Source organism: Erpetoichthys calabaricus, chromosome 16 (assembly GCF_900747795.2).
Source record: "Erpetoichthys calabaricus chromosome 16, fErpCal1.3, whole genome shotgun sequence".
Taxonomy (NCBI): domain Eukaryota; kingdom Metazoa; phylum Chordata; class Cladistia; order Polypteriformes; family Polypteridae; genus Erpetoichthys; species Erpetoichthys calabaricus.
This window is the reverse complement of record NC_041409.2, coordinates 22903556-22926731: the sequence shown is the minus strand read 5'-3', so window position 1 is coordinate 22926731 and position 23176 is coordinate 22903556. Positions and strand designations below refer to the sequence as shown.

Below are 23176 nucleotides of genomic sequence, written 5' to 3'. Positions count from 1 at the left end.
TAATCAATAAGCACAATAACCAATCCTCCACTCCCAGCCGCTCTATTACACTCCCTCCCAACTCCGGCTCGATCTGCTGGGTTTCCCATAGTCCTTTTAAAGTCCATGACCAGGAAGTATTCCTTCTCCGGGTCAAACACCTTCTTCAAGTATCCCGGAAGTACTGCGGGCTTCCGTCCTCGTGACTCCGAAGTGCTTCCGGGTTGACGTAACCGTAATAGTCCCCGGGTTCTTGGTGAGCTTCCCCTGGCGGCACCCACAGCACCCAACAGGGCTGAAGAGATGGACTCCATGTCCCATGCTGCCCTGTGGGAATCCGAAAAACCATTTCCATCCCGGGGAGCTGCCATCTAGCGTCCCGGGGGATATTTTGCCCTGAAAAGGCTATTTTCTTCTGATGAGGGACGTCCCGGCCGGACTGAAATGCTGGCCGTTGATCACAGTGTGTAAACAGGATAACTTGAGTACGCTTTCACTTAGGTCAACCAAATTTTGTATGTAAGTATTAGATACAAACCGTAGCTTTCTATCAACTTTTGAGCTGTTTCGACTAATCAGAAGTAGTACTTAACCTGGAACGTTTCCCAAAAAATATTAAAAATTTGATAATCAGTCAGTCAGTCATTGTCCAACCTGCTATATCCTAACACAGGGTCACGGGGGTCTACTGGAGCCAATCCCAGCCAACACAGGGCACAAAGCAGGAAACAAACCCTGGGCAGGGTGCCATCCCATCCATCCATCCATTTTCCAACCCGCTGAATCCGAACACAGGGTCACAGGGGTCTGCTGGAGCCAATCCCAGCCAACACAGGGCACAAGGCAGGAACCAATCCCGGCAGGGTGCCAACCCACCGCAGGACACACACAAACACACCCACACACCAAGCACACACTAGGGCCCATTTAGAATCGCCAATCCACCTAACCTGCATGTCTTTGGACTGTGGGAGGAAACTGGAGCACCCGGAGGAATCCAACGCAGACACGGGGAGAACATGCAAACTCCACGCAGGGAGGACCCGGGAAGCGAACCCGGGTCTCCTAACTGCAAGGCAGCAGCGCTACCCACTGCGCCACCGTGCCGCCCATGGGTGCCATCCCACCGCAGAAATTTGATAATTTCACATCATATTATGTTAAAGCACCACATTCTAAGCGTTTTTTGTTGCTTTGCATTTTTTCGAAAAGAGACTAGTTTTCGAGATAATCGCAATTTTCCGTTTGACGTTCAAATGGTAATACAGACATATTTGAGAACATTTTTGCTTTATGTAAATGAGTGTACAAGTGTTACATTATACACATTACTAAAGTCTCTTGCAACTTTTGACTCACTTCCGCTTAGTGAAAGTGGTAATTTACCTGAATCGTTTGCCAAAATAAAATTATTGTGACAAATTTTTCATTGCAGCTGCAGAATCTGATTTATTCAACTTTACTTTTATAATAATTGTTCAATATATTATTAATTTGATTTGATTTGTTGTTATTGGTTCTTTAATGTACATAATATAGGGCCCTATGGAAACAGTTTTATTTTTTCACAAATTCAGTTTTATTTTTTTTTTTATTTTTGGTTTTCACCATTTTATTTTTCCTTGATTTAGATTTTTTTTTTTACTGTACGAAATTAGTAACAGCTACAGCAAAACAAACAATAATGAAATGGCACTTTACATTCCTTTTAATGACACAGCACACTAGCACAACTGAACCTTATTCTACAGTTCCATTCATCAGGTAGGAGCCCAGATCCTCCATGATGCTGTATGCTGAGACTGCAGTAGAACAGTGAGAGCCCCCCCCAGAATTGTCAGAACAGTTACTAGTGTGATGCATCCTTCTGAGATGAAGGTTAACTTCACTTTTAGAAAAGAGAAAGAGTGACCCACTTTTAAGGCCTCGTTGCATCTGTGGAGACACCTGGTTTGTAGGTGCAGGTAACAGGAGAGTCAAATGTGGGCCTTGCGTGTCGAGTCACCATGAGGCAAAACATCTATTAAATCCACAAACATCGTTGTTAATTTTTAAAAGGGAACCCATTAACAACCAGTTCCATTCACTAATAACATTTTTCTACGGGAAAGACTGTTAATACTGGTTAAATATCTGTATAATTTAATCAGTTATATGATTCACAGTAAATACATCCTGTACAATTAGAACTGCCTACGTAAAAGAATTACCGTACAGTCAAATGTTTACTCACCTATCACTATGTGCTCTTGGCTATCTGTGGTTTCATCACCTACAACATTTTCTTGCCACAATTCATTTCGAAGAATGGCGTCCAAATGTTGTTCAAAGACACGGGGCAAATGAGTTTGATGAAGACTACTCTCATTTTCTGGCAGTGCGCCTCCTTGTCTACAATGCTTAATAAAGAAATCACACATCTTCATTGTTTTTTCGAGTGGTGTTGTGATGTGAAATTTTGCATGCAAGTTGATAAATATTTTGTATGTCTTTATTTGTAACTTAGGCAAAGCAAATGTAATATTAGTGTTACATTAGTGAGAAGCATTCATACAAAAAATTGGTAAATGTTTCTCTGAAGTCTCTAAACCCCCATAGGAAAGTCAGGCTGCCTAACTGGCAAACTTTAGCTCAACAAATGGTTTTGGGGGGTGGCAGGCGTGAAGATGTTTTCTGTTCCCCCATTGGTCTGAAGTATGGCTGTTTGGAACTGGCTTGTATCAGAAGCCTTTAAGTACCATGATGTCCTATTGGCTCTAGGCGTTGGACAGAAAACCTATAAATTTGTTTACTTCACCCAGCTCTCTGTCTCTCTTACCAAACTGATGAATGACCATCTCACACCATGAACTGAAAAGGACAAGACAATGGAGAGCACAGCTCGGCAGCCATATTGAGACAGCCTGTTCTAAAGAAAGCTGACCACCAATGATGCCTTAACTAGAGACATTTTAAGTAACTAACAAGTCTGTGTGCCGTCTGAAACTACACATCACCATTTATCAGGTTGTATAGTTGCCAATATTCAAATGTACTTTGCATATTGTTATTATTTATGAATATTATCAATAATACATTTTTTAATTGTAACTTAACTCCTGCTTGTCTTTTACTACACCTAATTGCCTGAGGTTATAAATGCAGAAGGGAAGGTGGGGAGAAGTTATATACTATAATACCTTATAAACAGTGGTAAGTCTGGAAGATTTGAGGCATTCTGACAAAGTCTACACATTAATAATACAAAAGGGGAAAGTAGAGTAAAATATTGCTCTACCAAGACAAAACAAGTGGTATGTCTGACTCACATGGCCCCAAACTGACATCTGACGATTTTGTTGTTTCCTCTGTCACTACCTGAAGGGGAACACTTTTTGATTTTAATTTCTCCTTGTTTTTGAGATGGGCTTTAGACTTGACGTGGTCATTGCAAGTATCTTTGCGTGTCCAGTCTATGGTATGCTGGCAAAACTTGCAGAAAAGTTGTCCAGATTCGTAAATGTCACCGAGATATTGTTGTGCCCTTAATTTTGCAGTTAAGCTCGTGTTTCTTAGTTTTTTCGACGAAGTTAGGGTATCTGGTACTGCTCGCTTCGACATTTCATTTCTCATGCAGCTAGCTAATTCTGGTGCCTTTAATGAGAAAACATACAGGAAACACACGCACAGACAGATAGAGGCACGACTGGATTTCTACGAAGAACTGCATTCTCTTCAAAAACAACAAACTAGAAAATAGTATCTCAATGATAGACTACAGATTATTCAATCATTTAATTTATTGGGAAGTTTTGTAACAGTTACCCCTTCAGTCTCTAAATTTCCATTTGTAAATCTAAAATCCATTTTTAAGTGTTCATTCTGTGATTCCGTCCATGTTTTCCGCATTGCAGAAATCATAGGGCCCTAATAATATGAAATTGTAATCATTGTTTTACAGTTTACTCCTCAAATATCCATCCCCATATCTGAGTAAACGAGAAAGTCTAGGGGGAGACCACTCCCGATTTTTCAAAAATGTAATGGTTTGCTTTTATGAAATCTGGAGTGTCATCAGTTCTTATTAGAATTATCGTCATGTGTGCATAGAGCAATGAGATTCCTGCCTACATGTTTGACCAACAAGGAGCAGACCACCATTCTCTTTGCCCGATGGCCCAAATCTTGCTCCATAGGTTATGTATAACATTGCAAAATAATTTGTAGTGGTGAGCGAAACAGCTAAGCTTTCTTTCACATATATTTTTGCGAAATTGATGCCGAGCTTCTTTTTCACCTGAAATTTCGCAAATGTTAATTCACAAAAAAGGGTGTTTTAGAGTTTTAAAAACTTTTTGAGGAGGGGAGGGTTAAAAGAAAGAAACTTTGCTCCATAAGGGTTTGTCAACACTGTATACCACTTGTGGACCTGTATATATTTTTCAGAAAAGTGTCTAGAAGAAAATAAACAGGGAAAGAATACTTTAGGTAATTCAACATGGCTTAACACGACCCATGATGAGACAAAGTGACGTATATTTAGACATAAGCTGTAATCCAGCAAGAAAATAAAATTGTTATCCAAATTAGTTTAGAAGAAAAACCAGTACCTGTGGCTTTTGATGAGATCCTTGTTTAAAGGCCAGTACAAAACTTTGTGTGCGCTGTCCCCTCCCATCAGCCCCAGCACTCTCCTCCTGCCAGATAGTACAGTGGAACCTCGAGATACGAGTTTAATTCATCCCAGCACTGAGCTCGTATAGCGAATTTCTCGTATCTAGAACAAACTTCCCCATTGAAAATAATGGAAATCCAGTTAATCTGTTCCGCACCCCCAAAAATATCAACATAAAAATCAATTTTCCTAACAAATAACACTGATAAATAATATGTACTGTAGTTTACCTTTAATAAATAACACTGGTAAATAATATAACTGTAGTTTACCTTTATGAAGAGTCCTGGCTGGCTTGAGGGAGACGATAGGGAGGTGGGGAGGAGGAAACGGGTTACCGAGAGGCATCGTGGAATAATTATTTTCACGTTAAATGCAAAAAAAACAATGAAATCACAAGCGCACAAACACGTAAATCCTCACGCTATGGGAGAACAAGGAACACTGAGTGAGCTGATGGGCGGGCAGCGTCAGCTTGGGTGAATCCCCGAGTCGAGGCAGATCGGGAAACGCATCACGCATACCCACAGCCTGGCTCATGGCTCGTTACGCGAGCCAATGCTCATATTTAGATCCGAATTTTTCACTCATACTATCCTCGTATCTTGAATTTCTCGTATACAGAGCTGTTCGTATCTCGAGGTTCCACTGTAATTGTAGTCCTCATGTTGGTGTTGGCTTTTGAGTTGCCAGCTTCCATTACAACTTCTCTCACTGAAACGCCATATAGGCCATATTTTAACTGGGACTAACGGCAACACATATGAAAATTGGTTTGGCCATTTTTGCATGACTGGCAAGCAAACGTACAGATTATGATTTTACTTATATGGATGAGAATGGAAACCCAGACATAAGAAGAAGTTTCAGACTGTGACTTTGGCCAGGTTTCAGCCCAGGCTCTGGGAGGCAGAAGAACTAACCACTGCACCTCCTGCACATGCTTCTTTCATTCTCTGTCTAATTTGAATTCAAAGCCTGTTCACATTCTAAACTTCTTTTTGCTTTCCTTTTTCTTAACCAGCTGCATAAATGAGAAGTTTGCTCTTTTTGACATATGGGCTCAGCAGCATTTCTAAATTGACAAACTCCTGCCCCGAGTTCTCTTTTACAAAGCATTGCTCACATAAACCTTGAAAGAGGTTAATTAAACCAATTTTTGCTTACCTTTATTTAGGAATGCTCTCCTTATGCTGCCCACTTATATGATGCTGAAGATACGAGTACAGAACTGAAAGAGTTACCAGGTCTTTGTGGGGACTACTGCTCGGAATTTTGGCTCAAATGCAGGTCAGCCATCACACTGCTCTCAGATGATAAAAGACTGATAGAAGTTGAACAGGACCAGGAACAATTCTGCCAGTATCTACAGCTTGACGATGTGGATTACTGCTATCCCCATTTATTGGTTAATGACAAACTGAGTAAGAATCTGGGACGAGTAACATATGATTCTGATGGATGCCTACAGCTTTGTCTTGAGGAGGTTGCCAATAGTTTAAGGAATCCATTGGCAATGGTACATGCCAATGATGGAACACACAGATTTTTTATTGCTGAACAAGTTGGTGTTGTATGGACATACCTTCCAGATCGGTCAAGATTAGAAAAACCCTTTCTAAACATCAGCAAAGCAGTACTTACGTCACCTTGGGAAGGCGATGAAAGAGGATTTCTTGGATTGGTCTTTCACCCTCAGTTCAAGTTTAATGGGAAACTTTACGTTTATTATTCAGTGGAGGTGGGTTTTGACGAGAGGATTCGAATAAGTGAGTTTCGAATAGATTCAAATGACATGAACACTGTAGACCACAATTCAGAAAGGTGAGTGCTGCAAGATATTTTGTTCTATTGGCAATGTTTTATCCACATTCTTGTATAATGTAATTTCATGTTTCGCATATTTAATGAAATATTTCAGTCTTACTATGTTTATTATGAAGCATGAAAATTCTGTACTAGAGGACAAATAGATAAAACTTTCTGAGCAATGCAATGGCCAAAAAAACAGGAAAATGTATACAGCACAAAATAATCAAATTTATAAAATCTGGCATGTGACATTTCTGCTCAATTTACCTTCATAAATCACAGTCATCTTGTAAATGTGTGTACGTGAACGCACCTCGAACGCCACCCCAAAACAGCCATACATGGACTATACCAATCAACCTCATACATACGCAGTCTCGATGCTGCAGAACTTTATTGGCCACATCCCTCCTGACATATTGAGACACCACCACCTGCATTCAAGAGAATCTGGCTGCGTATCTGGCAACTGAGAACAGAAGATCATTCACAGCATTGTGGTACCTCTCCTCTGTGTTCTGGGGGTTAAGGAAAGACACCAGTGCCTGAGCAGATAGATGCTATTGCCTGCTACACATAATGACGTGATTGATGTTACAATAAATACTACAGGCCATATAAAACACTGAGGGCTCAGCCAATTACCTTACCAAGAAGCCAGTCATCACATACAGAACATCACGTCCGCTAAAGCTACTTTGCCTCAAAATAAATGACCCAGGCCACCGAGCCACAATGTTTGTCAGACCCCTCTTGATATCACAGATTACTTGTGCGTTAATGGAATGTCAGTGCTCATGGTTAACAAAAGCAGCTTCATTCTCACTAGGTACCTTTTTTGCAATATGAGTTCAGTCAATTGCTCCAAATACATAAGAAAAACCGGACACAACTGCAAACTGCCTTTCTAAGTTGGCAGAAAACTTTTATGTTTCATGTACAGTATGTACACCGACACGATACAAAAACTGAATGTGGTGCCTTGCTGGTCGGTTCATGGCTTCTGGCACAGCAGGCATGATGAAGTGACGTTTGGCTATCAGCCATAGAAGTGACAACCAGTGGCCAATACAAACTACTGAAAAACCAAAAACGTTCTTCATTGCAAATATGCAGAGTTGGCCCTCATTAAAACGAACTAAAGTACAGTCTGTACGTCACATTTATCATTTATGATAATTACAAATCAAGTCAATGCAGATTATAACAACAGCTTGGTGATACAGATTATTATGTACCAGTAATGGCCTACTGCACAATAACGTGCAGTGAATACACTTGACTTGAGCATTCCTAGTTTTCCTCCTCTTTCTCTGTACGTTTAGCATTCGTTTGTTCAGAGGTCGATGCGCTTGCTGCTTCCTTAGCAGCTCTTCTTTTCTCCACTCTAGCGGCCCGCTTCTTCTCTTCTTTTGTCGCCATCTTTTCATGTTAAAACTGATTAAGTCAGTGTTTGTGTTGCAATTACTTAATATGTTTTCTTTAATTTTTCACTTAACCTGGCACTTAAGTCTTCAATCTTCCTCAAGAATGATTTAAGATATGAAGAGATAGGGGAAGTGATGGCGAAGGAGGTAGGGATTATAACAGCGCCCTTACGCGTGTGCCACACGGCCACCCTGCTGCCGAGAGTTGATTCTATAATAAAATAAAAATAAAAAGAGGAATAACCTTGGAGGTTAGTCATCACCCTGAAAGCGGATAGTAGATGTCACGTAGTATATGTGTACCAAATTTCAGGTCACTCGGTCAAACGGTTTGCGAGCTACAGGTCATTTAAAATCATGGACAGACAGACGGACAGCCATGTTAGCGTATTATATATAAAGATGTGAGTCATCAGTGAGCTGATTTGGTTGAATTTCCCTACTTGAATAATGGTGTCATCATTTTTCAGTTTCTCCAAAATGTTGTGTCTTGATAGATCAGAATTATGGTAAATATACGCATTTTCCCCAATCAAGTTTTCTTTTATAAATCCTGACTTTTGTTTGGAAAGCTGTGTACACACATTTTCAACCTCTTTATGTGCATACAAAGATGATATAAATCTGAGCTCAGGACACTATGTGGACTTGGTACTGTCTTCTTATGTTCATATGGGTACAATGAAGTCTGCCCACATCTCACATGTGTGTTCATTAGGTTAACTTGTGACTTTGATTTATTGCTGTGTCATTCTTGAAAGACAGTGAGTAAGCGAGTGAATGCATTGTTGGCTGTGTGTATGAGTGGACCCTGTAATCAGAAACACTTCCTTTCCATCTGAAATTATTGAGAAATTGGTATTGTGCCCTGTTAACCTTGTAATGAGATAAATGGATGCGTTTCAGATAGGCTGTATGTGTAGGCAATGGAGAGGTGTATGAAATTTACATGAGATTTATTGGTACCAACATAATAAAATGTTTTGCTTGTAAACTCCAGTTGATAGAACACTGCTTACAGATTCCAGAACAAAATGCTTCAGCCATATTTCCTTTTGCATTTCACAGTGTTACTGGGGAAAAGAAGTTTAATGAATTAACATGGCATCTCTAAGTATTGTCATTCAAAAACTCCAGCAATACTACAACCTAGGACTGTCTCTCCTCTCGAGCTGACAGAAGCACTTGATACCTGATTTATACTCTCTCTGTCTCTGTCAGTCAGGCGGTTTATTGGACATTTTCTGGGTTCACTCGGGCTGGCCAAATGACCCTCCTATCCCAATGATTCATAAAAAATATTGGTGCCCATAGAAAACAAAATGACAACAGAAAATCCATCCATCATCCAACCCGCTATAGCCTAACTACAAGGTCACGGGGGTCTGCTGGAGCCAATCCCAGCCAACACGGCGCAAGGCAGGAAACAAACCCAGCTCACCGCAGGACACACACACACACACCCACACACTAGGGACAATTTAGAATCGCCAATGCACCTAACCTGCATGTCTTTGGACTGTGGGAGGAAACCCACGCAGACACGGGGAGAACATGCAAACTCCACACAGGGAAGCGAACCCAGGTCTCCTTACTGCGAGGCAGCAGCGCTACCTACTGTGCCACCGTGCTGCCCATAATCTTAATATATAATTCGCCAGTCTACTCACTCACTCACTCACTCACTCACTCACTCACTCACTCACTCACTCACTCACTCACTCAGTCACTCACTCACGTCCGAATGCGGAGTCTCCTTCTGCGCACGTTGCCTTCTGCACATGTCCGAAGCCGAATGCGCAGTCGCCTTCTGCGCAGCTGCCCGAAAAACCTTACGAGACCGACATCGCGGCAGGCGGCGGATTTACGGCCGCGAAAATTCAAAGAGAAAGGCAACTTCAACTGACATCCAACCCCAACATCGCAGCAGGCGGCAGATTTACGGCCGTGAAAATTCAAAGAGAAAGGCGACTTCGACCGACATCCAACCCCAACATCGCGGCAGGCGGCGGATTTACGGCCGTGAAAATTCAAAGAGAAAGGCGACTTCGACTGACATCCAACCCCAACATCGCGGGAGACGGCGGATTTACGGCCGCAAAAATTCAAAGAGAAAGGCGACTTCGACCGACATCCAACCCCAACATCGCGGCAGGCGGCGGATTTACGGCCGTGAAAATTCAAAGAGAAAGGCGACTTCGACCGACATCCAACCCCAACATCGCGGGAGGCGGCGGATTTACGGCCGCAAAAATTCAAAGAGAAAGGCGACTTCGACCGACATCCAACCCCAACATCGCGGGAGGCGGCGGATTTACGGCCGCAAAAATTCAAAGAGAAAGGCGACTTCGACCGATATCCAACCCCAACATCGCGGGAGGCGGCGGATTTACGGCCGCAAAAATTCAAAGAGAAAGGCGACTTCGATTAAAGCTCTAGAGGCCTGAAAGGCGATTTCGACTACAGCTCGAGGCCTAATTACGCATTCATTCAATACACCTATATCAGGTTTGTGGTGCTTATACTTATTACTATTCCACTCGTGCCCGTTTCATCTTACGTTGTCAAAACGGGCTCTTTGTCTAGTAGAAAATAAACATACAAAATCAAATGTACACGTATAGATCAAAATAATAAATAGTCTAAATGTATTCTCTATGTAACAAAACCCAAATAGAACTCAACAAAATAATAGAACAGCAAGGAGAAAATTAGGAAAAAAAAACCCCACGAAGGATCACATAATATGTTATGACATATCACAGATTTACAAAGAAGAAAGAGCTTGATGTAAAAATACACAATTTTCAAACACTGTCACGTGAAAAGCAGTTACTGCGGCAAATTACAAGCTAGGATTGTCATTTTCCCATTTGCATTTCATGCATAGTTAAATGAGAATTTGAGAGGATAATTCAGTGGGAAAAGAAGAACCCAAAAAACCCAACTAAAATGAAAGAAATTGTCCTCTAAATGACTAATAAAAAATGGAGTTTTTTTACTTTGCAAAACAAGAGTCAAACGCATAAAAAGGATAGAAATGAATTCATATGCACTCAAATAAAAACAAATCTAGAACAGACAAAATCCTAATAATAGATTAATTAACCAAATTAAATGTTTGAATCAAGAACTAAAATTGTATACCTAAATACAGAAACAGGCAAAAAAAAGCAATAATATTTAATAATAAGTTGTGTATAATCCTAGATTAACGTTCATGACCTTAAACCATGATGCTTAAAAACATCAAAACCATAAGGTAAAAAGTAACCATGAACAACCAAACCTATGCACACAACAACAAACAGAAGAAGGACTTAATCATGGATATAACCTTGGTCTTTTACAAGGAGATCATTTACCAAAACTAATTTTTGAATTAGCCAAGAGAATAAGCTCAGTGCTGGAACACTCATATGAGGCAGTAGTCGGCCCTTTGCTTTCTTAGAAGCTCTGCAGGTGACCACATGATAATTTAATTTACTATTAATAGCAGCAAGTGAAGGGTAATCTTCAGTTAAAGGCCATGCCTCACCGGGTGTTGGTCTAATTTGGCTAAAGAAGACGATTCATTTCCATGATATGGCCTATCAGCTTTGCTGGTGCAGGGGTAAGAACTGCTACTAATCCTGATATTTAGGTTGCAATACAATAAAATTTAATTTTTTAAAACATTTTGCGGTATATTAAGTGCTGTGATTTGATTCTGTACTATAATGTATTTCCTTCTTTATATTACTGAAATTATATCACCATAGACATAAATTGTCACATACCTAACCAGAGAAACTATTGGCTCAATTAATTTCACTTACTTTTTTTGTAGTAATGGAAATGGATTTGAAGCACTTTCTACATTGTTACAGTAAACATAACACACATACAGCAGATTGGTCTATAATGGACATTTTAACTGGACAAGTCCTTATGAGATAAGGCCTTAATTCAGAATCACAAACTAATGTAATCAAACAGAATGTCGAGAAGCAAGAAAACTCTGCCAAAATCACACATCACGTGCAAACTCTTGTGGTCATTTGTTTTGTTCTCATTCTGATTGGTCAAAGTTCACCCCTGCCTGACCTGCAACAAACATTCCAGAACAAACAAAGTGCTTATCCCTAAAAGAGGAAAAGTAAGAGAATGTGAAGCTTTGCCAGAAAGTTTGCCCCGAGATTAATTGACATGAAACTTTTAGCAGTAACTGAGAGCATAGTAGTATTTAATAAATTTAATTTATTGAGAAAGTTAATGATCATCATATCTATATGTATATAATGCAAAGCTGACTGACTTACTCACTCATTCATCAACTAAAGCACTATGTCCTGTTTTGTTAAAAAGCTCAAATTTGGCAGGATGGTACATCTAGAGCAGTGGGTATCCACTAAGAAAGGACATTTTGATATATCAAGATTTACAGGTAGTGGGTTGGCACCCTGCCCGGGATTGATTCCTGCCTTGTGCCCTGTGTTGGCTGGGATTGGCTCCAGCAGACCCCCGTGACCCTGTGTTCGGATTCAGCGGGTTGGAAAATGGATGGATGGATGGAAGATTTACAGGTAAACATACAATAGAAAAACTAAATACCTTAAAACATGCCTTGACAGATTTGATTGAAATTTTGCTTTATAGAAGGAAGAAAATTACCTGACACTTTTTTTTATTTGTCGATTATTTTTTTAACAATATTATGCTAACTTGCATGCTCTGTGCTGTGCTGAGAAGATGCTTTATGCAAACAAAGGGTGCAGCAGAAGCGATTGACAAGTTGAACAGCAGCACTGGCCAATAGGGTGGACGAATGCCTGAAGAAGAGGTGGTGTCCTGGACACGAAAAGGGAGACATGACCATATTTGGTGTCTGCAGTCAGGTGTGAAATGGAAGGTGACAGTAAAAATGCTCAAGGAAGATGCAAAGGTTAAAGGTTAGCAAGCATGCATAAATCTTGAGCAAAATGTGAGTGAGACAGAAGCAGAGCTGAATGTGATGTCTTCGGATCCAAGACCAGCCAGGAGCGACGCAGTGGCGTCAGGAGGGTGGTAGGAGCTTCACAGTCATAAGTTGCTGATGTTTTCTGTTTTTTGATATTTTACTCGATTATTTACATGACAATAGTGACAAGCCCCTGATCCTTTGTCCTTCATATACAATATCATGATCAATTTATTAAACTATTATGTGAATGTACAAGAATGCCCAAAGAGATCTTCAATTTTATATACATGTAAGACCAAGTGCAACAATCACCCAGGGGGCTAAGACCTTGATACCAGCAAATTCTAGAAATGCCCCTATATCGATGGTTCGAGTTTAAACTCAATGGGTACCCCACAAGCTACTCCATTGTAAAATACATTTGTATTACATACATATTAAGCTTTGAAAGGGGACTCCCACCCCTGACCTCCGATATCATTTATATTTATCATTTCATTAATTGCATTTCAAAATTCATGAACTTATAAAATACAGCGTTTTTTTTTTTTTATTCTAACAGATGGTGTATCACCAAGTTACCACTGCCACATAGATTCTTATACCTTTACAAAGAATAATAGGGCAAAAACATAATCCCAACACCTGTCCTCATTTTATTGATGATATATCACCATGGAGAATATTGTAATATTCTGCAGTACTGATTTTTTCCCTATCTCTAAAAATTAATATAATGAAGGCAAAAAATTAGAAAAGAGAAACTAGAGACACGAAAAACAAGAAAAAAATCATAAGCAGAAACATGACAGTGTTACAGCTTGAATATTCAAATTATATTGAAAATGATGATAGCATTAGCACATGCATTTGCAGTGCATGCCATTTTACTCAGAGCATGTTATGTAATGCAGTGACATTTTGGAAATCCATATCTTATCTTTTAAAATTGCTTTTAGAAAAAGGTTATTTATATTTGTGATTGGTTAGATTCTCTTGTCATGAATTAAATGAATAGCCTCCTGTCCAGTGAGAACGAGTAGTCTGTTCATTTTAAAAAGGAAGAAAACGTCTCACCTTCTCTCCTCCAGCTGACAGGAGCTCTTGAATTCTGGTTGAGGCCTCATGTGGAGCCGAGGTTTGGATTCTCAGTAATGTAGTGCTGTAATGTAACCAAAGAGAAAGAGGATTATATAAACTCAGAAGTTGGTGGGGGGCTGTTGGGTATTATAATGTGTTTTATTGTGATCTGTTGTAATTGTTTCCATTTCACTAACAGTGAAGAGAGAAAGAGGAGACGCTAACACTTCAAACACTTCACACAATGTGTCTCTAACTACCCGCTGCACACAGAGCGACTACAAGAGCTTAGAAAAAGCCCTGGCTATAACTACTTGGTACTTTCATGGGAGAGCTGCAGTGGGCTCTTTGTGTGCTCCCATCCTACTTAGGCAAAGTTTCTTTCTGGATAAAGTGAAACGTTCACATTTGCATTACAAGCCTCACTGTTCAATTTTGATTTTTTGCTGAGATTGATTTACCTACTGTATCTTGATGGTTCACATTCATAAGTACAAGTGACCTACTGTATATCTAATTGTAGCGTGAAGACATCCATCCTTCGAAACGGCACGCACGTGCACATTGATACGTTTGTGTATGCATCATCTGTGTCACCAACAACAAAAAAATGTCATATTTGTGAGACGACTTATGGAATAAGTCCATTTACCTCACAAGTCAGATATTGAAGTTGGGAATGACATCACACCTGAGTTGACTGAATTCCAGTAAAACATTCGGAAAACCAATATGGACACGTCCAGGAAATCCTTTGTTGTGCTTGCTCAAATGGAATAAATAGCAGTTGATAACAACACGTTGCGTGGTATTTTGCATATCTAAATACCATAGCAACATCTATGGATAGAGGTTGGACAGTAGGCTACTTTGTCTAGGACTGATTTAATGATACACAAAAGAACAGAAATACTGATAAACAGTGTAATACTACAGCTTTCACTAAAGTTTGCGATGTATGTCACCATTTTGGATTGACGTCATGATTTGAAGTCTGACAAACTCGGACTTGACAGACCAGCTCAGAGTTTCTGGTTTGGAGATCTGGCTTAAGGGGGCATTCCAGTTGAAAATCCTGACTAGGACTTCAAAAAATCGGACTTCCCACTTCAGATGGAATACAGCATTAAAACCAAGAAAATGGACGAGTGAGTAGAACCTAGTTGTATGCATTGCATTTTGCTCTGGAGGACGGCAAAAAGCTTGACAGCTGTAGATGAATAAGTCAAGAAGGTGAAAAAAAGCCAGACATTAGAACATTAGAACACTCTAGACAAGAACAGGCCATTCAGCCCAACAAAGCTCGCCAGACAGGTAGCTTTTGCTCTTTTCGCAGCTACTGCTGACACTACTGCACCAAAAGATGTGTGCGTATGAGAAAAGAACCAGCAATGGTAGCACCGTCACAGTTGTAGTTCTCCTTCATTGTTGTTTTGCTGCGGTGCTGGTGCTGGCTGATGATGGCAGTGCTCAGCCCATATGTACAGGCAAAAAACCACTTGAATTCCCATCTGACCATTCTCATTTATGTCGCATGGCCACAAATCAGATATGTATCCTATGTAGGACCACATATGAAAGTGACTCAAATCTAATTTGAAAAGATTGGATTTCTGTGAGAACATCAGATTTGTGTCACATGAAGGCAAAAAAATCAGATTTGAGCCTGGTAAATTGAACGTAGCTTAAATCTGGCCTGATCGGTAATAAATCTCTGTAAAAAAATTTTAAAAAGCAAAGAAATTCCTTTACTAAAAATGAAGGGTATGCAGAACATCACAGGATGTTTATTCTTTAGTGGCTAATCAACATAGAATTTAGGAGTTGAATAGTGTTCAACGCATTATGCTTTTTTAATGCTACTTCAACAATCTAAACAAATGTGTTTAACAAATTATTTATTGTAAAAACAGGATGCAGATTGACTCCCAGGGTCATGTACTTGAGAAAAGAAAATACCTGTGAATGGTGGGATAAACCCAAATTCAAACTGATTTGACACATTTTAAATATATAATATTTGAATTTCAGCAATTGGTTCAGACGACAGTCCTACTACAAACTTAGTACCACATCTTATGAAGCATCACTGTGTGTCATTTACCATCACTGAGTATTTCTAAACATAGATAGATAGATAGATAGATAGATAGATAGATAGATAGATAGATAGATAGATAGATAGATAGATAGATAGATAGATAGATAGATAGATAGATAGATAGATAGATAGATAGATAGATAGATAGATAAGATAGTGTGGTGAGTGGCCAGGACACCCAAAGTGTGGAAGGACTGGGGGAGAGTATTTTTGTTTCTCCCCCGGGCTGACAGAGGGAGCTGAACCCTATTGGAACCATCACCAGGGGGCGCATGGACCGTTCCAGGGCCTTATTGGGCCACACTTCTGCCACATCCGGAAGAAGCTCATTAGGCACCAGGAGTCCTTCTGGGTGCCCTATAAAAAGGGGTCAGTCCCACCATTTAGAGGGGCCAGAGTCAGGAGGAAGAGGTACTAACACAAGGTCACGGGGGGTCTGCTGGAGCCAATCCCACCCAACACAGGGTGCAAGACAGGAAACAAACCCCGGGCAGGGCGCCAGCCCACCACAGGGCACACACACACACACCAAGCAGACACTAGGGACAATTTAGGATCGCCAATGCACGTAACCTGCATGTCTTTGGACTGTGGGAGGAAACCCACGCAGACACGGGGAGAACATGCAAACTCCACGCAGGGAGGACCTGTTATTAGTGTACTTGTATAATAAGTAACTGAAATGTTTCAAACAGTTCTAAACATTTATTTGATTGTCCTTACAGGATTATTTTAGAGATAGATGAACCAGCTTCTAATCATAATGGGGGGCAGTTGCTGTTTGCCGACGATGGATTTCTATACATCTTTACTGGAGATGGAGGAATGTCTGGTGATCCATTTGGAGATTTTGGAAATGCTCAGAACAAGTAAGATGTCTGTCTAACCACTGTGTTGTTCTGTAGAGAGTATTAACTGAAAATATAAACTAATAAATGAGACTGCTGTGATTCTGAGAACACTCAAATGATGTGGAAGGTCTGGTTCAGTTTATTTGAATCTCATCTTATGGTTGCTCTTTAACATGAAGGTAGTTGTGGGAGAGGATCGATGAATTGTTAAGAGATACATTAAACAGAACAATGTCATCTGAAGAGGCTTGTCAATGGTTCTAAAACGTGAACGCCATGCTAAAATAATCACATGTTGTATGCCATTTACTGTACATGTTGATATCAATCAGATGTCAACAGTCAACTTAGAGCAGAAAAAAAAAATACAGACAGTGAAAGTTTAAGTGAAAACAAGGGGTATTATGGGAGAATATCTACCAGTACTTTAAATGATAATGAGGCCTTTTCCCAGGTGGTGCCAGATTTGACTGAAGCTTTATTAATTCAAGTTTCAGACAATTCCAGATGAATAACATTACTCAAAGATGTTACCCTCTGGTGAATACTGATAACCTTGGGATGTTATTATCCTGGAATTATACAGGGGTTTAGCTGCTACGGTGTTCACTGCGAGATCTTTCATTTGGATATGAATCACAGATAAACAGGATAAAAAATACAAGGACATCGTAATTAAGCACACAGTGTATGAAAAAGAAGGAACTAGGAACAGAGAGCAGACCACAAGGACATGACAGACAGACATATCCTAAACATTTTTAACACCGTCCCAGGCTCGGTGATGTGACAAGAGTAACGAAATGGGCTAAGGGCAATACCCATATTCAAACAATGAAGAGGTTAGATATAACCCGCCTCCAAACTGAAATTGCTATATTGATAGTCAGTCTTAGAGCACAGCTTGATGTTTCTTAAAACATTGTTCCAACAAATGGAAGAAGAACAGGAGGAGTATCATGAGTGTAGATATTGCAGAAGGGGAGGGACTGAGAAGACGTTTTACATTAAAAAAAGAGCACAAAGAAGAAAGAGGAACAAAGTAAGGCTAAAACTAAGCAAGTAAGCAAGATGGCTAGGACTTTGAGCTTAAAAGAGAATTCATGCTCTTAAGGAGGGAGCAGAGCTTTGGATAAAAGAAAAATGAGGAAGAAGTTACCTTGTAGAGTTCATAGAATTTTCTGGGGCTATGATTATCAAAAATACAGTATCCTCCCAAAGTATTAACAGCACATTGCAACCAGAAAGGAGAAAAATATGCAGGTCAACCAGGAATGTTTTCTGAATATAGGCTTGTGCTGGTGCCATTTTCGTATTGGACAAGGCAAGGTATACTAATGGTGACAACAGGAAGCCCTGCCTTGAGCCCTTTGTAATCTGAAAGGAGATGAAGATGTCTGAGTTGCTTAGACTCACTGATGGTGCTGACCATTGTTCCCTCTAAGCTGAGCGCGTGAGCGATCGCTCACACGAATTCAGAGCGTCGCTCATACTTCCCTCACGATCGCTCATTCCGATGGCGTCGCTCGTACTTATCGCACGATCGCTCACTCCGAGGTGCTCATAAATTTTTGGCTTAAACAAAATGTCGCTCATAAACAATGTTTTTTGCTTACTATATGCTACTCCTTTGAGGGAACATTGGTGCTGACTATTGTGTTTCAGTCATGCCAATGAACTTGACCCTTGCGGTGGAATATGATCTGTAAGTCCAGTTTAGTAGGTCAAAAGTCTTTTCTGCATCCGACAGTTAAGTCTGCACACGGGGAATAAAGTCATAAAACTTGTGGACAAAGTCAGAAGCCTTACATGATTTAATCAATCTCATCTGGTCTGGACGGGCCAGTTGTAGCAGTATGCAGCCTTAGGACAAGCATTTTTACATCTTTGTTCATTAGTGATAGGGGCCTGTAGCTTGAACATGTCAGGGAACTCTTGTTTTGCTTAAACAGTGTGACATGTTAATACAAGGCTTAAAATGGTTACTTGAGACTGATGACTGGTAGTATCTGCAGGGAAAAGACAAAAGCTCCCAAAAATGAGAGTAAAATTCTGATGGAAGCTGTTCCATACCTGGGCAGAAATACACAAGCAAAGAAGCAATAAACTGAAATAAAGTAAAGCAGCAGAGAGTTGTTTTTCTTGCAAATGTCCTATGTTGCTGCCTTGTGCTACAATCATTTAAATTACTTTTTTTCCCTCCTCAAACAACAGTAAATATCCTGAAATGCCAAAGAAAAAACAAGATTTTAGAAATTTTTGCAGTCATCTTTTATATTATAAACTATCTACGTGTGGAAGTATGTATGTCTGTCTGTCTGGCCCGGAAGTGTGAGGCTACAGCATGAAGCTCAAAGAAAGCGACTCTGTCACCAAAGTGAAACCACCGCCGCTAATACACAAGCGAGGCGAACACATCGGCAAAACGAAACCTCCGAGGAGAGAGAAACTCGCTTAGCTGCTGATAGACAATGGAGGCGAGCACATCCACAAAACGAAATTGCTGAAAAAAAGAGAACCTCGCCTAGCTGCTAATTCACAACCGATGCAATCGATTGATTGAAGTGCTAGAATCCATGATTTCTAGGAGCCTGGGCTTTTTACAGCACAGACTTACACAGCTAGTTAAAAATAAAAGCCTGAAATATCATATTGACACAAGTATTGACACAAACCCTTTGCTCTGACATTTGAAATATGGGTGAGGGGCATCCCTTTATTTTGATCATTGTTGAGATGTTTTTGCACCTTGTTTAGATAGATAGATAGATAGATAGATAGATAGATAGATAGATAGATAGATAGATAGATAGATAGATAGATAGATAGATAGATAGATAGATAGATAGATAGATAGATAGATAGATAGATAGATAGATAGATAGATAGATAGATAGATAGATACTTTATTAATCCCAATGGGAAATTCACATTCTTCAGCAGCAGCATACTGATATAATAAATAATATTAAATTAAAGAATGATAACAATGCAGGTGAAAAAAACAGAAAAACAGACAATAACTATGTATAATGTTGAATGTTAACGTTTACCCCTCTGGGTGAAATTAAAGAGTCGCATAGTTTGGGGGAGAAACGATCTCCTCAATCTGTCAGTGGAGCAGGACAGTGACAGCAGTCTGTCGCTGAAGCTGCTCTTCTGTCTGGAGATGATACTATTAAGTGGATGCAGTGGATTCTCCATAATTGATAGGAGCCTGCTGAGCGCCCTTCGCTCTGCCACAGATGTTAAACTGTCCAGCTCCATGCCAACAATAGAGCCTGCCTTCCTCACCAGTTTGTCCAGGCGTGAGGCGTCTTTCCTCTTAATGCTGCCTCCCCAGCACACCACTGCGTAGAAGAGGGCGATCGCCACAACTGTCTGATAGAACATCTGCAGCATCTTATTGCAGATGTTGAAGGACGCCAGCCTTCTAAGGTAGTATAACCGGCTCTGTCCTTTCTTGCACAGCGCATCAGTATTGGCAGTCCAGTCTAATTTATCATCCAGCTGCACTCCCAGATATTTATAGGTCTGCACCATCTGCACACAGTCACCTTTGATGATCACTGGGTCTATGAGGGGTCTGGGCCTCCTAAAATCCACCACCAGCTCTTTGGTTTTGCTGGTGTTCAGGTGTAGGTGGTTTGAGTCGCACCATGATTAGGTCCCTATACTCCTCCTCCAGCCCATTCCTGATGCAGCCCACGATAGCAGTGTCATCAGCGAACTTTTGCACATGGCAGGACTCTGAGTTGTATTGGAAGTCCGATGTATATAGGCTGAACAGGACCGGAGAAAGTACAGTCCCCTGTGGTGCTCCTGTGTTGCTGACCACAATGTCAGATGTGCAGTTCCCAAGACGCACATACTGAGGTCTGTCTTTAAGATAGTCCACGATCCATGCCACTAGGTATGAATCTAATCCCATCTCTGTCAGCTTGTCCCTAAGGAGCAGAGGTTGGATTGTGTTGAAGGCGCTAGAGAAGTCTAGAAACATAATTCTTACAGCACCACTACCTCTGTCCAAGTGAGAGAGGGATCGGTGTAGCATATAGATGATGGCATCCTCTGCTCTGTTTAGAGTCCACCTGTAGTCAATTCAATTGATTGGACTTGATCACGAAAGGCACACACAAATGTTTATGGACTGTTGGCAGTGCAAACAGTCAAACAGTATCAGAGCAAATAGCCAGCCATGTGCTTGGAGGAATGTCTGCAGAGCTTAGACAATTAGAGATGAGATTGTGTCAAAGCACAGATCTCGGGAAGGTTACAACAAATTCCTGCACCACTGAAAGTTCCAAAAAGCAAGACGTTGCCTTCATAATTCTTAAATGGAAGAAGTTTGGAACAACCACAACGCTTCCTAAAGCTGGCCACCTTGCTAAACTGAGCAATCATAGGAGAAAGGCATTGGTAAAATGGGTGACCAAGAACCCAACGGTCACTCTGGTTGAGCTCCAGAGAAACTGTTTGGAGATAGGAGAAACTTCCAGAAGGAGAACTATCACTGCAACACTCCACCAATCTGGGCTTTACGTCAGAGTGGCCAGACAGAAACCTCATTTAATAAGCCTGCCTGCAGTTTGCCAAAAACCACCTAAAGGACTCCCAGTCATGTATGGAGGAAACCAGGCACTGGTCATCACTTGTGTAATAGCATGGTGGTGGATGTATCAACCTGTGGGGTTGTTGTTCAGTGCCAGGGACTGGGAGAGTAGGCAAGGCTGAGGAACAGGCTTCAAATAAGTGCAAAGTAAAGGGTCAGTGTGATATTTTACTTTCTTATCCTCTTTAATAAAATCCCTGTGTGCGTCCATGTGTCCGTGTGTGTGTCTTCTGGTGAAGTGCGCATGCGCGGGGCACGGTGCGATGCTTCAAAGGCCGCCTGACGCGTCACACAAGACAGAGAGGGCGGGACCTATAAAATATCGCACGGCCGATCCAATTGGATGAAAAATCACATGAAAAATCCAATCAGGTACTGAGATGCGGAGACCAGTTTCCCCAAAGAGGTGGGATTAGTGTTTGTTGTTCACTCTGAGGATGTCAGATTTGCAATTAACAAACTTGGCCCGGTAAAGTGTAAAGTGTTTTCCTAAATATACGAATTTTCATGATATTACAATAGGATGACTTTTAAAAGTAGATTTATGCTCGCGCACATAAAATCCGTTGCTGGGGAGACGCCATACATATAATAATCAGCTGCACGCCAGCACAGATTAAAATACTTGCTGGAGAGACGTATTACTGTGAGAGAAAATTAAAGGCACACAATACAGTGACGCATATTACAGCCACATACAAGCCAGTATTACTGTAACAGAAAATAGACGGTCCTCTGCCATTTAATATAGACTGTTCCTACTAATGTTTATGCACTACTATTCTAGCGCCCGTTATTGTAACGGGCTTAATGTCTAGTTTTTAATAAATATGCAAAAATTCCTAAAATCCTGTTTTTGCTTTGTATTCTGGAGTATTGAGTGTTGGCTTGATGTAGATAAAAACTGAATTTAAATGATTTTAGCACACAGCTACTGTAGCCGCCGAAGTATAAGGCAAAGTTGAGCATGGGCAAAACAGTCCAAAAGTTCGTTTTGAAAATATTTAGTGAAAGTTAAAAGCAAATAATCCACACAAGAATAAAGAAAAGTAATTACACACGTAGAATAAAAGGCAAAAAAAAAAGGAAAATTGTATCTTCTCTAAAGTAAGCTTTCCTTAAGAAAGTTTAGCTATTTCTGTACTTAAAAGTTTCTTACTTCTTCTTTCTATACTTAAAGGTTCTTAATTTCTTCTTCTGTACGTCTTAAGTGTACGGTTCAACACTTAAATATGTGCTATTTTACAATTTACTTTACACACTCAAAAAGTCCGTAGGTGCGGGCACGAGCACATGCCCAGGCACGGTCACGTGCGTAAGCACGGTCATGGTTTAAAACCGTATGCCTCTACACCTTGCACATGGCAAGGCTGTCACTAACTGAAGTATAATACTTACTCAAAGCTGCTAGAAATGGCAAGTATATACCAATACAATTCTACTTATGGGGGGTTATAGGAACCTCCCATAGATTATGCATTGTTATCTAGTAAAATATTTATGAATCTTACAGAACTAGGAAAATGGCTCTTACAGCTACAACATGGCATAATGTAAAAAAAACAATTCAGGGGTCTGAATACTTATTTCATCCACTGTATGAGTTTGTGGTTTAGCACTACATATGTGCGATTTAAAGCTAGATGTACTGTATATTTTCACAAATAGTTTTATGAAAATAGTTCCATTTTAAAAGCCTACTTATTTTTGTAGTTTTC

At 40.4% G+C, this 23176-nt stretch overlaps 1 protein-coding gene across 2 annotated transcripts in view; it reads left to right on the top strand.

Moving 5' to 3' along the window:
• Window positions 1–23176, top strand: part of hhipl1 (HHIP-like 1) — a 60277-nt gene that overhangs the window by 12225 nt on the left and 24876 nt on the right. For both annotated transcript variants that reach the window (XM_028821251.2, XM_051919793.1), the window contains exons 2-3: window positions 5811–6457; window positions 16721–16864. In XM_028821251.2, the coding sequence (XP_028677084.2) occupies window positions 5811–6457; window positions 16721–16864 (791 nt within the window). The remainder of the gene's footprint in view (window positions 1–5810; window positions 6458–16720; window positions 16865–23176) is intronic.